The 17,139-nt window shown below is 45.1% G+C and overlaps 1 protein-coding gene across 1 annotated transcript; it reads right to left on the reverse strand.

The window, feature by feature from the left end:
* Positions 1-10,527: 10,527 nt before the first annotated feature.
* On the reverse strand, positions 10,528-15,306 carry LOC125164365 (sperm-associated antigen 11B-like). Its single transcript, XM_047857035.1, has 3 exons — positions 15,249-15,306; positions 13,795-13,944; positions 10,528-10,661 (listed from the first exon to the last, which is right to left on the reverse strand). The coding sequence occupies exons 1-3, from the start codon at positions 15,304-15,306 to the stop codon at positions 10,528-10,530; spliced, it is 342 nt and encodes a 113-aa protein (XP_047712991.1).
* Between the last annotated feature and the right edge of the window lie 1,833 nt (positions 15,307-17,139).

The following is a 17,139-nucleotide window of genomic DNA, read 5'->3' on the forward strand; positions in this document are numbered from 1 at the left end:
TCATAGGCTCATTGGTTCTTATAATCACAGGGTTGAAAGGAAGTGAAGCTCAGTTTGTCCCAATACAGAAGATAATTATTCTGGCATGCATGGTACCCACATAATAGAAGATGGCCTTAAGGACAGATGAAAGTTGCTCATGGGTTTGAAAACATTTGAGAGTGGTAAAACATTTTTATCTATTAAAAAAAAACCTTGATACAATTGCACAATGGTTAGACAAACCATCAAATATAAAAATGGGCAGAGAACTCGAATAAACATTTCTCCAGAGAGGAAAGTGCGAATGTCCAACAAACACATGGAAAATGCTCACTGTCATTAATCATTAGGGAAACGCAATCCGAACCACAGAGACACCACTTCCCATGCACTAGGATGGCCACTGAAAATAATAATAACAATAATAATAATAATAATAATAATAATGATAACCATTGCAAAGTGGTGTTGCTTCCTGACGAGTCGTAGAGTTTTGATTTACCATTTCAGTCTATTTCACAAAACAAAGTACTAGATAGAATTCGGCCAGGAATCCCATCCATCTGCCATCCAGGTGACTCTGAAATAGGGTTCCACTGCTCTCGAATAGTGAGTGACGCTGTTTACTCTTTGCACTGACTTATTTATCCCATGAGAGTGTAAGCTTCATTCAGGCAGGGTTTTGTGCACTTGGTTCTTTATTTTTAGGACCTAGAACGGTGTTGTCATACAATAGAAGCTCAGTGAATGCTGTTGAATGAATTCACATGTTTTCCAGGAGAGATAGAATTGAAATCAACACAAAGTGTAAGAAAAAAAAAACTACAAAATAAAGATATGGGAATATTATTGGGAAGACTAAGCAAGACAGCCGTTTCAGGAAAAGATTCACTGCAGGAATCAGATGACATTTCTGTCTCATATATTGAAAAAAAAAAAAAAAACAAAAAGCCTCAGCATCTACTAATTAGAAGCAAGGGTCTCTAGCGACCAAACAAGGTGAAATAGAATGGCAGGCTAAGATGAAAAAAAAAATGAACTGGAAGAGTAAAGTTTATGGTGGCGACGCAAAGTTGATACTTTGGAAGTTGAATTAATGGTGTGAGAGTCAAATATGAGTTGGCTTTCCAGGCAGAGGGGGAAAAAAGACACAGGCAGGAAAGCTATCAGAGGAGATGAGGCACCACAGAAAGGCAAATGGGCCGACCTCATGGCTATGTGATCCCTGAAAGGAAAACAGAAATTTTTCAAAGAAGAAATTATGTGGAATGGTAACTATGGGAGTTTGGAGGGAGGGAGAAATGGGGGTTAATTAATGATCAATAGGTATGAAGTTTTAGTTAAGCACGATAAATCAACTCTAGAGATCTGCTGTACAACGTTATACCTAGAGTCAACATTAATGTACTCTTAAAATTTGTTGAGAGGCATGTGAAGTGTTCTTATGACAATATAATTAAAGATTTTTTTAACTTATATTTTTAATGTTTATTTTTGCGAGAGACAGAGCACGCAAGCAGGAGAGGGGCAGAGAGAGAGAGAGAGAGAGAGAGAAAGAGAGAGAGAGAGAGAATCCCAAGCAGGATCTGATCTGTTCTGTCAGCATGGAGCCTACATGGGGCTCAAACTCATGAACCATGAGATCATGACCTGAGCCAAAACCAAGAGTCAGACGCCTAACCGACTGAGCCACAGGCACCCCTGATTAAAAGATTTTTAAAGGCAAATTAATTTTTAGTGAGAAATGTATGGGGGAAACCAGCAGAATGAAGTGACTCTTACTGAATTATTATTGCATGCTTGCTTAGCCCTGGGCTCAATGTTTTATTCCCTAACAATTGTTAGTGTCTTATCGTCAAATTCTTTCCTGCCTCAGTACATTTACAATTGATTTTGACCATATGGTTCACCACTTTTCATAGCTTTATTTTTAAAATTAAAAAAAAAATTCTTGATATTTTTATTTAAAAATATTTTAATTCCAGTATGGTTAACATATAGTGTTATAATAGTTTCGTGTACAGGTGATTCAGCAATCCCATATGTTCATCGTGATAAGTGAACTCTTAATTCCTTTACCTATTTGTCCCATCCCCCCACCCACCTTCCCCTTCTTTAAAAGAACTAATGTTAAAATACAATTTTAAAATTGTTTATGAATTAGAAAATTATCAGAATAAGCCAGTTAGTAGGGCTTACAAATTTTTCAGATGAAATGAGAATTGCAGTATTTAAATACAATGTTTGAGGAATAAAGGAAAAAAAAACTACAAAAAAGCAGGCATCCTACAAAAGAACAAAAACAGACCTGCCTCGTGTATTTTAGTCCACACTAGATGTCAGATGGGGAAAGACACCTTTGAGATTCTAAGGGAAAAATTGTGTTGAAAGGATTTGGTTTCATGGCTGATTATCTTGCGTGGGAAAAGGAGAAAATCACCCTGAAATATTCAGGGAGTCAGAAAATACTTCATCCAAATGCTGGTCCTGAAAAGATGATAAAATTTACGTTTGTTTCCATACTACTTTGCCTTTTTTTTCCCCAAGAAGAATGGCAGATGTCAGTTTCTTCCTTTCAATTTGCTGTGTTCAGACCCACGTTCATATGTCCTGGGGGCCAAAGCATGGCTGTGCCCTTTAAAGGTCAAGACTCTATGTCTTTGCAATTCTGTGGATTCCAGAAGTTCCATCCCCTAGCGAAGAGCAGATAGCAGTTGGCTGATTCACCTTCCCCTCTCAAAGTTGTACTTATATTCGTACTTATTGTTTCCTTGGACCAGACAGGCTCCTTACCTTTATAGAAGCATTTCTTCCTCTCCATGTGTCTGTTTAACCATGTACTGTGATTCATGTCCTCCTTTTTACTCCTGGAGATATAAAACAGAATTTTCAGCCTCCACTCTCCCAGTGGGATCATCTCATGCTCCCGTAAAAGCAATAGGGGAGTGTCTTGATTGTCTGATTTGGGATCACTGTTCATCAGAGGCCTCACCAAGTGCCTGGTTTCCAACCACTTGAATGTCAACCCAGCCCTTGGGTTTAGACCAAGGGAAAAAATAAGGGGGGTCTCCACCACCCGATTTGGGCTGGGGTAATGGTTCTTATTCTTTGGTTAATGATTCTTACCACAGTGTCCCCTTGAAGTGATCTTCCCACTGACTTCCTCTTATCCAAGAATCCTCATGGGCTCTTCCTCACGTGTCTTCCTTTTGTCTTTATTCCTGTAGCTTCAAATAAAGAGAAAAGATGATTAATCAGCATCACCAGCCTCCTTTCCTTCTGGCAGTAGCAACTCCTTTGGGGATTTACTTCCATTGTCCTAAATCAATTATTTACTTACTTCCTATGATCCTCTATATTAGAGCCCTCTGTGCAGCTAACAATCTCAGATCCTTGGCTAAGACAGGGAGAACATTCGTCATTTTCCCAGAGTCCTACACCAAACTCTCATCTTGTTGACTTCATAGGTCTTTTTTTCTTTTCCAGGCCCATCATAAATTCATCACAGGAGAGAGACCAACCTCCTGCCATCACGTCTTTGTCTACTGAGGTACTGTACTTGAGTAACTTACAGAAATAGCTCTCGGTTTCCCTTCATGTGAACATTCTAATTTTAACTTTTGTTCTTAAAAATACAGTTCATTGATTGTCACAAAGAGCTTGGGTTTAGAAGGACACGTTTGCCCCCTGTACTCATCAGGAGTTGCACAAAGCGTCAACACAATTATTGACTAGAGTCGGGACTAGAACCCAAGTATCAGCATTCCTGGTGAGTGTGACTTCCTCTGCTCGCACACCCACGTCTGTTGGCATCTGGGACTCACAGAGTCACATGCCTTTGCAAGGAAAGTGCCTTTCCCCAGAGCTTGAGCCCCTGTCCTGGCCAGTGTCCATCTTTCTGAGGTTGTGGCCAAGAAGACATTCTGAGAAACAAAGGTGTGTTCTCTTAGAAATGTAAGTGTCGTGTAAGACAAAAAAAAAAGCCCACACTTGGACTTTTCTGGCTTGAAGTGAACTCGGTTAGCAACCTGGATATGTTGTCTGATTGCCATTTGGGTTGGATCACTTAACTTTCTATGCTTATTTTGTCTTAAATGAAATAGGAATCATAACGTGCCCGTTACAGGTGCCTTGGATAGATAGGTAGGAGGCAGCAGTGACTTCTCGAAGGATGTTCTCAGAGCCCCCAGAGAAAAGAAGAGCAGAGTGGAGGCAAATCACAGAGGGGGTCCATAGGAAGCAGACAGAAGGGGGAAAACAGACTGACACTTCCCTGCTCTCCTGAAAGCCTCATGCCTAACTGCAGCGTCCACTGCCTGGCTGGCTCAGTCGGTAGAGCACGAGAGATGCATTTAGACCTAACAGAGACATTTTTTCAGACCCCTCTGCCTCCTACCTGGGCTTGATGTCATTTCCCCACAGCCAGGATACAGCCCTATCCCTGCTGTCCTCATAGGTAGTGCTAATGTTAGTCATCTGACCCCCGGGAATTGTTTTGGTCTATCAAGAAAGAGGCAGACACGGTCCCTTCATTTGGACATACTAATTTTAATTTTTGTTTTTACAACAAGGGGACTCCCTGGGTCCAGTAAGGTACTTTCCTGTAACCCAAGAGATAAAGTGAGTCAGTCCAAACCTGCAAGGTGTAGTGACCACCACCCGCGTGGACAGGTAGAAAAAACTAGGTGTGGCTGTTATTAAAGTCAAGGAAGCGAAATGGGGATTTGATTGCCTGAGCCTGTCCACCTGGCCCCTGCCCCAGCAGACCAGGGGTATGGAGGAGAAAATAGATTCCTCCACGAAGGGTCACCCCGGGGGGATGGATGGGTCACAGGGATCAAAGCTCTCGGAAGGTCCCGAGGTGCAGTGGGAGGCAGGACACTGTGTGTGGAAGGTGGGCGTGGAGGGCAGACATGGAGGCAGCCAGGCGTGGTATGACTGGCCCTGTAAAGACCTAAAGCAATTTCTGGCTAACGGGTCTCTTCCCACCAGGGGTACAGCTGGTGTCCATAAAGCCTCCCATCCTCAGGGTCCTGCATTAAGCAGACTTCTGTGAAAAGAACAAAGCAAGCGTAACTGACAGAGCTGCTGACTGGAACTTGCCTTGAGGGGCCACGGGGCTCATTCCTTGTCTCCAAGGGGGGCTGTAAAAATTACCGCACTTGGTAGAAAAATATCAGTTGTGACCTTATTCTTCTGAATCCCAAGATCTCTGTGGGTAACATGCTTGAATGTTTTATAGCCTTAATACCCAGAAGTTCTTTCTTATGTTAGATTTAGGACTTTCTTGTTGCAACGTCTTTGCCTACAATCAAAGTATGCCTTTGTTTATATACATACATATTTATCCTTAGGCACATTTATTTGTCTTTTTGAATGCATATTTAAAATTTAAGAGTTATGCAGTAACTTGACAGGGTATTTTCAAAGATAAAATAATTAAAAATCTCCAATAATCTTCACATTGGAACCTAAAATCTTTTGTTTTCTTTCAGACATACTTTGGCCAATTAATTTTACATCAGATATATGAAAATTTGTATCTTGTATTTTCCAAGATAGAAAATTGCCTTGAAATCTTTATCTTATGCATTTTATGTTTTTTATTTGCTTTTGTGTTTATTATACCTAAGGGACATATAGCATCCCTTAAGTAGATATACAGTAGTTTGATAAGTGCTCTAGTTTGAAATTTAGATTTATTTAAAAAATTTCTCAAAACATTTTTGTTATTTCTTGAGAACATTTACCTTTTCTCAACTGAGATAAGAACACTCACCATGAGACATACTCCTATTAAGAAATGTTTAAGTGCACAATACAGTATTTTAACCACAGGCACAATGTTGTGCAGCAGATCTCTAGGACTTACTCATTTTGCATAACTATAACTTTGCACCCATTGAAGAGTCAGTTGTTTCTGAGAAGCAGAATAACTGAGTCACTGAGTCAATGGCAATGCTTCCGGGTTTGCATGTAAGTACTAGTTTTCACCATACATGCCCTGTCCCTGAGTATCAGCCTCGTGTGAGTGTGTCTCTGTGTGAATTAAGTATGGAATACATTTATCCAGAAAGAAGTCTGGAAAGGCAGCATTCTAGGGGAAGGTCTATGCACCACTCTATGCACCGCTGGGAATTCGGTGGTCTACATGAGCTGTGGAATCTTTATCGTAACCCAGCTGGAACCCAGACACAACAATCTCGCAAAGGATTTTTTTTTTTAAATTTTTTAATGTTTATTTATTTTTGAGAGAGAGAGACAGAGTGCGAGCAGGGGAGGGGCAGAGACAGAAGGAGACATGGAATCCGAAGCAGGCTCCGGGCTCTGAGCTGTCAGCACAGAGCCCCACGGGGGTCTTGAACTCATGAACAGAGATCATGACCTGAGCTGAAGTTGGACACTCAACTGACTGAGCCTCCCAAGTGCTCCAAAGGATTTTTTTTTGAGGACATAGCATCTCCTTTCTTTGTTTTCATGTTTTATTGAGATATCATTGACATCAGAAATGATGATCTTTTTTTCTCCCTCTTTCTAGTTTTGAGACATAAGTGATACAGTGCACTGTGTAAATTTAAGGTGTACAGCATAATGATCTGACTTGCATATACCATAAAATAATTACCACAAGTTTAGTTAACATCCATCATCTCATATAGACAACTCCTCCCCCCACACCCAAAAAAAGGAGATAGAAAAGGAATAAAATGGGTTTTTCCTTGTGATGAGCAGAGAGGACTCTTGACTCATAAAAGGTAAAGAAAGGTGTAGAAGATGATGGATTCAAAATTTTGTAACATGGGTTATAAACAGTTTACTAATAATCACCTTGAGCCCCAAAATAATCACCACTTAGACATATTTCATGGCACATTCTGCTATTGCCTCACTATGAATCTAGTGAGTAGAGATTTTTTTTTTTAAGTTCCCATTATTCGGGGAATGATTAGAAGCCCCCGGAGCAGAATCCCGGTGAGTATCAAGGGTAAAGGACCAGGCATGGGGACTCCTGCCATCCACCAATGCCCACGTGACAAATGAAAATTTGCAATGGTCATAACAAATGTACTTCTGAGCCACCAGCAGTGGGCACAGGCCGTAGACTCCCAGGACACAGTAGGTCTTCATGCAGGGTGACTTTCACTCAACTGAAGGGGACAGAAAATACTGTTTGCACATTTTCATCTCATGAGATTGAAGAGAGTTGTAAGTTCATTTTCCCAGGAAAGCTCAGGTCTGACACTGACCTTTTATTCCCAGTGGTGTTAATAAAATGCTCTTATAAGTACAGAAACACGAAGAAGCAAACTGCAGATGGCCTCCTATCTTCCTCAAAGAGAAAGCCCAAATCTTGCTGGGACCCCTGGGTTCGTTACCTAACGCTGCTACCACTCTGGCCTCACAGATGACTGTAGCTCCCTAGTTCCCTTTGCTGCAGTCACACTGGCCTCGTCCTGCTGCTCCACAAACACATACAGCACCTTGCCTCCCTGGGGCACTGGCACTGTCCTCTCTTCCCCCTGGGATGCCTTCCACCCGCCAAATGCAGAGGGCCTGCCCCCCCACCCCCCGCCACTCTCTGTCTGTACCCAGGGAGGCTCCCCCACCTCCCGCACCCAGCCCCAAGCCCCTGCCTGACAAGGTGTCATCCCTTCCTGGATTTTTCTTATTCCATGTCATTTATCACTTTAATACATCATACATTTTACTCACCTGTCATGCTTATTGTCTGTCCCTCTTGGTAGAGTGTGGGCAGAGATTTTGTTCATCGCTGGACTTCTGGTACCCAAAACAATGCCTGGGCTGCTGTGGATGCTTACTAGATATGTGTTGAATGGACGAGTGAGTGAGTGAGTGAATGAATTAATGGATGAGTGAACGAATTAATGAATGGATGAGTGAACAAATGGATGAGTGAACGAACTAATGGATGGATGAGTGAATGAATGAGTAAATGAATGAATGGATGGATGGATGAGTGAATGAATGGATAAGTGAATGGATGAGTGAGTGAATGAGTGAATGGATAAGTGAATGAATGAATGAGTGAATGAGTGAATGGAAACAGCGGCCCCAGTAGAGAGATTTAAGGAGAAAGGTGACACGCTAGACGTGTATTTGCAGGGAGGGCGCCAACGCTCCCTATCTCCCTCTCAGCCACCCAACATTGTTTCCTTTACAAACTCCTCACACATACACCTTCCCCCCTTCTCGATTTCATACTTAGTCACTATTCTGACTCTTACACCAAAGGCAAAAATGAAAGGCTCCTTGAGTAAATGTTTGCTCTCACTGCTTAGGAGACGCTGGCATTAAATACCCGAGGCTGCGTTCCTAGTGGAGTCCCATCTCCGGCCCCTGTCCCTCAACCGGACGGAACGGAGACAACGTGGAGGCAGAGGCATCCTTGCCTTTGTTCTGAGGTCCCTGCTTGTTGTCTGGGCCCACCTTCCTTTGCAGGATGACCCACCCCCTTTCCCGTGCTCATCTTCTAGACCCACGCTGTCTCATGTCCCCTCCCAGAGCCCCCGCCAAGTGCTGCGGTGGTCCCCCCATTCTGTGCCTCCCTGAACTGTTAGCATCACTCAGCCAGGTCCTTCTGCTTCCCTGAAAGCTGCCCCCTCACGAAGGATTGCAAGCCTTCCACTCGGATTTCTTGTCTCCCTGCCTCTCCCGGAATCCGCATTGGTCCCTTGACGGCCCTGCGGGGTGTCCTGAATGCCTGATCCAGTACAACATGTCCAGAGCCAACCTGGTCCTGTCCATGTCCCTCCTGCTCTCTCTTGTCCTGTGCGAGCTGCCTCAGTTAACCATTCTTTTCTGTCCCATGCCCTTCCTTCTTCTCCGTCACCAAACCTGAGAACCCCATGTCATCGGGGACCCAGTTCTTTCCCCTTCCTAGCCATTATCTCCACCTTGGTCGCTGAATGGCTGTTCTGGACGTCCACAGTTGCCATCAGCCCTTAACTGGCATTCCTGCTTCTGGTCTCATGCATTTCTAATCTACCCCCAAGTCTTTCATTAGAAGGAACATTCTAAAATTGAAACTATGATGGTGTCACTCCTCTGGAGGTACCTGATAACCCCTTCTTGTTTAGCAGCTGAGATCTGGAGCATCATATTTATTTTCTTTGACAACTTCTCACCATTTTCCTGCACGCTCCTCATTTGAGACTTGTAATCAATCCGTCTCTTTCATAGTGATGCTGAACTTCTCATCATTTGCTTAGCAAACCATTCTTTCACATCTTCATGCCTCTCTGCAAACTGTACCCCTTGCCTGGGAATCTCTGCCTCTCTCTTTTGCGTAACAAACTCCTACTCATCCTCCAAAACCCTGCTCGAATTTCCCCAGGAATCCTTTCTTAAATCTCTTATATTTATCTGCTCCACATATTGCCTTGGATATATTCACATGATAAAATGCGTGGCATTTTATTTTTTAAGTTTATTTGGCTGTGTTTCTCCTCACATATTCAGGTTTCCAATTTGTTACATTTCTCAGTGCCCGGGAACAAAATAGGTACTCAAAAATATTTTTCTCTTTTTAAAAAAATTTTTTTAATGTTTAATTTTGAAAAAGAGAGAGAGAGAGTGATCACGAGCAAGGGAGGGGCAGAGAGAGGGGGAGACTCAGAATCTGAAGCAAGCTCCAGGCTCCAAGCTGTCAGTGCAGAGCCTGATGTGGGATTTGAACTCATGGAACCATGAGATCATGACCTGAGCCAAAATCGAGAGTCAGACGCTTAACCAACTGAGCCACCCAGGTGCCCCTTCTCTCTCTTTTTTTAATGTTTATTTATTTATTTTTTGAGAGGAGGTAACGGGTAGAGAGAGGGAGAGAGAATCCCAAGCAGTCTCTGCATTGTCAGGGCTGAGCCCGATGGGGGGCTGGAATCATGAACCATGATATCATGACCTGAGCCAAAATTAAGAGTCAGATGCTTAACTAACTGAGCCACGCAGGCGCTCGTCAAAAAATATTTTTATTTTTATTTTATTTTTAATTTCTTTTAATGTTTATTTTTGAGAGAGAGAGACAGAGCGAGACCAGGGGAGGGACAGACAGGGAGACACAGAACCTGAAGCAGGCTCCAGGCTCCAGGCTCCGAGCTGTCAGCACAGAGCCCGATGCGGGGCTCGAACCCACGAACCGTGAGATCATGACCTGAGATGAAGTCATGGCTTAACCGACTGAGCCACCTGGGGGGCCCCCTCAAAAAAAAAATTTTTTTTTTTAAACAAGAGAAGGAATGACTTGAATGCTTTCTTGTGAAAGTTTATTACATCCACATCTACCAGCAAAAACTGTTGATTTTTGAGGATTTTGTCCACATCAGGCTAAGTCACTTTCTCTAAGGGCAGGCGTAGTGGGTTTTCATCTCTCTTTTAGTTGGAATAACATGTCGAAACTCTCCAGCTCAGATGACAACACCTCAGCTAGCCCATGCTCAGTCCTTTCTCCAGAAACCCCTGTGTCTGCGTTAGGGAGAGGACCCAGAGAGCCGGCGAGGGGACCAAACTCTGGCTTCTGTGTCAGCAAGTTCAGTTCTGATGTAAACAGCAGGCGTATTTCTTTTTAAAGCAGTAACCCACTTGTGTCTCCATATAATTACAGTATTCTTGACAGTAGCCTTCACTTTTCTTGCAGTTGACCACTTTGAAATCCGGTTCCGGTTCTGTATAAAGAGAGATCCGACATTAGCCTCTTAAGACCATCTCAAGACTCGAACAGGGATCATCTGAGTCCAAAGGGACACGGCGGAGGTCGCCCGTAGGTAGGAAACAGGTTTCTTTTGTATGTGAGCGCTCACAGTTCCCTGTAGTCAGCCTGAGAGTGTACAAATCAGATCCTTGATTCTGGCTTGAAAGCCACTTCTACTCTCCCTGAGAAACAAGCTGCCGGGTCAGAGGCAGTTGGAAAGAGACACGGTAAGAGATGTATCATGATACAAATGTTCCACTTTCAACAATGTAGGATGTTATGCAAGGGGACACGGAAGGGCTCTGCGAGGCTGACTGACGAGTGACACAGCCCTCCCAAGTGCAGACTTCAGTGGGATGGTCCTGCAAGGAGGGTGGGTTCGGGCTGAGCCTTCTCTGTAAGGGAGATGAGAGGTAGCCAAGGGCAGATTTTGAAAGTGAAAATGACTTCTAGTTCCGCCTCATTCTGGGGAAGCGCCTGGAAGACTGTCTTGTGCCTCTGAGATGTGCCAGTTTACTTGAGGAATGTGAACTTGCTCCCTCACTCTACGTTTCAAGCCCTGCGGTTAGTAAAGATGAATTTTTACCTTAAATGATATATTATGAAGACGACTGATAGAAAAGGCAAAGGGCAAGTGTTAGGAAGAAAAAGTGGGGCGCCTGGGTGCCTCAGTCGGATAAGCACCTGGCTCTGGTTTTCGGCTCAGGTCATGATCTCACGGTTCGTGAGTTTGAGCCCTGCATTGGGCTCTGCACTGACAGTGTGGAGCCTGCTTGGGATTCTCTCTCTCCCTCTCTCTCTCTGCCCCTTCCCCCGCTCACACTCGTGAATTTGAGTCCTGGGTCAGGCTCTGTGCTGACAGTTTGGAGCCTGGAGCCTGCTTCAGATTCTGTGTCTCTCTCTCTCTCTCTCTCTCTCTCTCTCTCTCTGTCCTTCTCCAGCTCTCTCTCTGTCTCTCTCTCTCTGTCTCTCTCTCAAAAAATAAGTAAACATTAAAAAGAAAAAAAAGAAACCCATGGCTCCATTTGGGAGCAAGACCCCCAGCCCTTGCCCTCTGGAGAATGAGGGGCCTCTCCATGTGCCAGTCACCCTAGGATTTAAGGCTTGTGTCGCTGCATTTTGGTTACCTCCTCTGTGCAGAGTGGTCTGCCTCCCGACCCCCTAGTACCCTGAATCCCAGCTGAAAATCCTATGTTATATACAGAAACTTAGTAACTTTTGAGAGAGAAAGGGGGTAATCTTAGAAAGAGAGAAAGACAAAAATAGAACAGATGGGGGGCCCTACAGATGTTTATTCACTCAGTAAATTAACTCACTTGCTCATTCCTTCAAGGCTGAATGATGTAGGACATTTTAGTGTGCCATAACAGGGTCAGGGGAGGGGGACATTCTCTGAATCAGCCGGGAAACAAACATGTAACCACGTATTTAAATTCAGTATAATCCATCCACAGTCGAGTCTGCACAGAGTGATTTGGGAACATAGAGAACAGCCAAATAAGGTCACAGAGATTATCAAATTTAAATGGATGTTAAATGTAGCGTCGAAATGGGGTCTTGAACTAAAGCTAGCTGTGCTCCACAGGGTTGTGCAAGGACACGAAAGAGCAGAGCATTTTCTAGGAGTCACCGCATGGCTTGGGGACCACAGCGGTGTAATGGTGGAAAATGTGGGTTAACCCAGCGTAGTGCCAGACCAGCACAGACTTGTACAGCTGGGTGAGCATTTTAGGGTGTATTCTCTTAGTTGTGTATTTTTCAGGTGTACTTTTGAGATACTGCATTTCTAGACACAGATCGAGGTATAATGTTAATACAGGAAGTAACGAGAGTCCTTCCCCAATTCAGAGGAGAAGCCATTAGGGAGAGAATTTTCTTCATAAAGAGTATTTCTCCAGTACACTCAAATGCAATAGGAAGTAGAAAAAACAGTAGGAAAGTAAAAATGCTTCGGAAAATTGTATTGCAAAAATACTTATTATGGAGGAAATTCTCTGTCTTCATTGCTTCTTCTCTGGATTGGGGAATGAGATGGCAGTGGTCAGTGATGCCCGGTCACAAGGTTGCACTCTGTGTGTGGCACTGGGATGGAGCAGATGCACATCAGAGCCAGTCTGAACATAGGGAGGCTGCGCACTAAGGATGGAAATCACAGGTGGGGAAGGCAAGTAAAAATTCAAGAGTGATGCACACAGAGAAACGTAGGCAGGAAGCGAGTGCAGGGTATCGGGGAGAAAGAAACAGGTATGTCTTAAAGGGAGTGGACTGAGACCTCTTCCTGGACAACAGCCCTGGAAGTCTTGCTTATATTCTTGAAGTTTCCACTCTTGACTGCCATTTGCCAGCCGCACGATCTTAGACACGTTATTTTGGACAAATGTGGACCAATCTCCCCAACGCCCTCATGAATCAAATGGGAATGACCCTGTGTCATAGATCTACAGTTAGGATAAGTGACACACACCTCGTGTTGTTTATGCTGCTGTGCAAGCACCATTTTGTCTTTTCACCTTCCCTTGGGAGGAGAACCTGGGAGTGAGTCCCCTGGGAGCCCAGAGCCCCCTCCAAAGGGATTGAAGAGAGGAGAGGACGATGTAGGGAACAATGTCGCAGGATCTGAATTCCTGGCTTCCATCTGCCAACACCCTCATGTGTTCCCTGCTCTTGCCCACCGAGTGTCCAGCCTCTTGTTCCCTGACTCAGGGTCAGGAAAGAGTTTGGGACTAAGGAAGCATCTTAGAAATGACGGTCTTCTCTAGGTCCTTCCAGATTGCTTTCAGGCTCCACGTGGGGGTTGAGGACCGACCAGAAAGGCGGCTGAGGGCTCTTTGGCTTTGTCATGCCTGTGTTCCTCAGACCAGTGCCCCATCCTCCGCACACCCCACCCTGGGACATTCCCTGTGAGCTCACAGGTCACCCCGCCCTCTTCGCAGGTATTCAGCAAATGCCTAGATTGAAGGAACTCAAGGCCAAGGGAGCGGGCACGAGGGTGTCTTACTCAATGTCATATCCTCCGGGTCTCAGGTTTGGGTGAAGCTCTCCCCTACCCCACAGGCACAGACCCCTTCCCATCTCTTCATTCACTGAACATTCCTGGAGTCACCTACCCTCATAAGGGGGAGTACGCGGTAAGATGTGGCGTTTCTCTTGGTGGTGTAGCAAATGAGACCCGTTTGTTCCTTGTCCAGGAGACTCTTCCCTGGGTTCTCTGGGACCCTCAGTGCCTTGAAGGTCCTCATTTCTGGCTCCGGATAGTCCTGTTTCCGAGTAAATATGCAGCATTTTTAGAACTCTCTCTCTTTTGAGAGGACCCATGAGGATGAGGTCCTTTACTCTAGGGGGTGGGTAAAATGGAGGGTCGGGGGAGACTGGGAGTCCCTGCTGCTCAATGGGTACAGAGTTTCAGTCCTGTAACATGGCCGCAGTCCAGAGATCTGCTGTGAAGCACCGTGCCTACAGGTAGCAGTATGGTATTGTGCACTTCAAAGTTCGTTCAGAGGATAGATCTTTTTATTTTTTTATTTTTTTATTTTTTTTAATTTTTTTTTTTAATGTTTATTTATTTTTGAGGCAGAGAGAGACAGAGCATGAACGAGGGAGGGTCAGAGAGGGAGGGAGACACAGAATCTGAAGCAGGCTCCAGGCTCTGAGCTGTCAGCACAGAGCGCGACGCGGGGCTTGAACTCACGGACTCACGGACCGTGAGATCATGACCTGAGGCGCAGTCGGACGCTTAACCGACTGAGCCACCCAGGCGCCCCCAGAGGATAGATCTTTTAAGTGTTATCATCACAAAAAAACACCACCATAAAGGGACAGAAGAAAACTTTGGGAGGGGTTGCGGGTGGCTCTTACCTTGGCTATAGTGATGGTACTAGGAGTGTTTGCAAATGTCCAAACTCATCAAACTGTTCATGTTAACTATGTGTGGGTTTTGGTATAATAAGTGTACCTCAGTAAAGCTGTAAAGAAAGAGTGAGCAAATAGAGAATGGCATGGAATGGGTTGGAAGCAGGGCGTGTGTGTGTGTGTGTGTGTGTGTGTGTGTGTGCGCGTGTGTGTGTGTGTGTGTGTGGAGGGGGGGAGGGAGAGAGGGAGAGAGAGAGTATGAGAGATAGACTGAAAGAGAGAAGGAGAGGGAGAGAGAAAGGGAGAGAGAGAGGAGAGGGAGAGGTGAGTGAGGACTGAAGAGGGCTGGCAGTGGAGGCCACCTGGAAGCCAATGAGCGTCCCCAATGAGTGTGCCCCAATATAGTTGTTGAGTGAAACTCCCTAACAGTTAGGATCATTCATGATGCAGGCTGCCTTCTCTGTAAGGAGCAGGTGAATATTAAAAAGCTGAGGAAGTGTGGTCAGGGTCAGGACCCTGTCTGCTGGGGAGCCAGGGCCATCAGCACATTCAAGGGGTCACTGACAAACCCATCAAGAGACTGCTGCCCGAGAACCCCACCAGGAAATGCACCTGTGGGCTTAGTGTCTCATGCCCCACCTGGACGCCCCACCTGGAGATGACCATTGCAGAGAGACTCAGTCCCCAGGACGAGGTCACATTTCCCATTTACCTGGAAACAGCAGAGCCACAAGGAGGAAGCTGGGGAATACAGAGAGGGATGGCTTCATGTCACCACGGGGACAGCTGTCTGAGGAGGTCCCGGGGCTGGCAGCAGGGCTCCCTTTATAGCCCTGAGTTGCAGGGCGGGGGCCTGTAGGTGGGAAGAGCTGAAATCCGGAACGGTGTCTCTAGCCCCGAGGACAGTCGGTGTGTTATTTTCCCACGGGCAGCGGAACAAACATGGGAGCCATTTTCCTCAGGAAGTGAAAAGTATGCCTGAATGCCCTGGGTGGGTTTGGTGACTAAGAGAGGACGGAACAAATAGAAGAGGAGCAGAAGGAGGAAAGAGAGAGAACAAACGTCATTAACACAAAAAACCAACTTCCTCAAGTGTCTATTAAAGCGCTGGTGCGCATCAAAATGGTGACATAAATATGGCTGTCGTCCAGCTTCTACCCTGGCTTCTGAATGTATTTATTTCAGTGTAAAAAATCAGGCAGGAAAACGTCAGGCATTTCAGGGATGGCCTGATTTTTCACAACTGTCATTTCCCGAAGTTGTGTGGGTCGTTCCAAAGTCATTCCAGATTTCATTTCTGTTCTTTTCTCCCTGCGTTCCTTGGCTTCCTCTGCTTCTCCTTCTCTGTGTCCTCCCCCTTTTGGTTTTAATCCATCGGACTCTTCATTTTTCCCTCCTCTTTTCATTCTTGTCTTTTCCTCAGAAATTATTGATGCCATTGGGTCCAATTCAATTATGCTTTTAAAAAAATCTGTGATTGAGTCTGAGTTTTCTCGTCTTGTAAAAACTTTTTTAAGTTTATTTATTTTGAGAGAGACAGAGCAAGTAGGGGAGGGGCAGAGAGAGGGAGAGAGAGAGAAGCCCAAGCAGGCTCTGCACTGTTAGCACAGAGCCCGATGCAGGGCTTGAACTCACAAACCGTGAGATCATGACCTGAGCGTAAACCAAGAGTTGGACGCTTAACCAACTGAGCCACCCAGGCGCCCCTGTTCTTTTTTTTTTTATTAAAAAAATTTTTTTTTAATGTTTTTATTTATTTTTGAGACAGAGAGAGAGAGCATGAGCAGGGGAGGGGCAGAGAGAGAGGGAGACACAGAATCCTAAGCAGGCTCCAGGCTCCGAGCTGTTAGCACAGAGCCCGATACGCGGCTCAAACTTATGGACTGTGAGATCATGACCTGTGCTGACGTCGGACACTTAACCGACTGAGCCACCCAGGCATCCCAGGTGCCCCATTCTTGTTTATTTGAGTGGGGCTCTTGACATTCACAGGCTAGGTCATTATTTCCCTAGGGGTTTGCAAAATAGTGATATTCTCTTGATGTTATCATTCTTTGTTATCATTCATTTATTAGCTGGGCTAACATTTGGAAGGAAAAGGGAAGTCAGATGTTTTAGGGCTCCCCTTTCCTTGCCAGATTTCAGGACAGTGGGTCTGGGGGTGGGGGGGGCAGATCAGCTCTGTGCCGTGTCTGCAGGATGGGACCCTCCACAGACATCCATGTGGGCCAGTCCCTTGTCACATAACATTTCTTTAGTCTTGCTCCCTGGAGGTCTATGCCTTGAATTAGAGTGTTTGCTAAATGAATTGCACTTAATATTGATTTCTTTCCTGTTTTAATTAATAAAAGACATTACTAACTGCTGAGCAAAACTGATCAGAAGAGAAAACTCATGCTAGCAAGCTCAGCTGATGCAGTTCAGGCCAAAATTATAAAAGAAGTTCACTTAGGGGGCGCCTGGGTGGGTAGTCGGTTAAGTGTCCGACTTTGGCTCAGGTCATGATCTCAGGGTTTGTGAGTTTGAGCCCGGCATCAGGCTCTGTGCTGACAGCTCGGAGCCTGGAGCCTGCTTCAGATTCCGTGACTCCCTCTCTCTCTGTC

The sequence above is a fragment of the Prionailurus viverrinus genome, chromosome B1 (assembly GCF_022837055.1).
Source record: "Prionailurus viverrinus isolate Anna chromosome B1, UM_Priviv_1.0, whole genome shotgun sequence".
Lineage (NCBI taxonomy): Eukaryota > Metazoa > Chordata > Mammalia > Carnivora > Felidae > Prionailurus > Prionailurus viverrinus.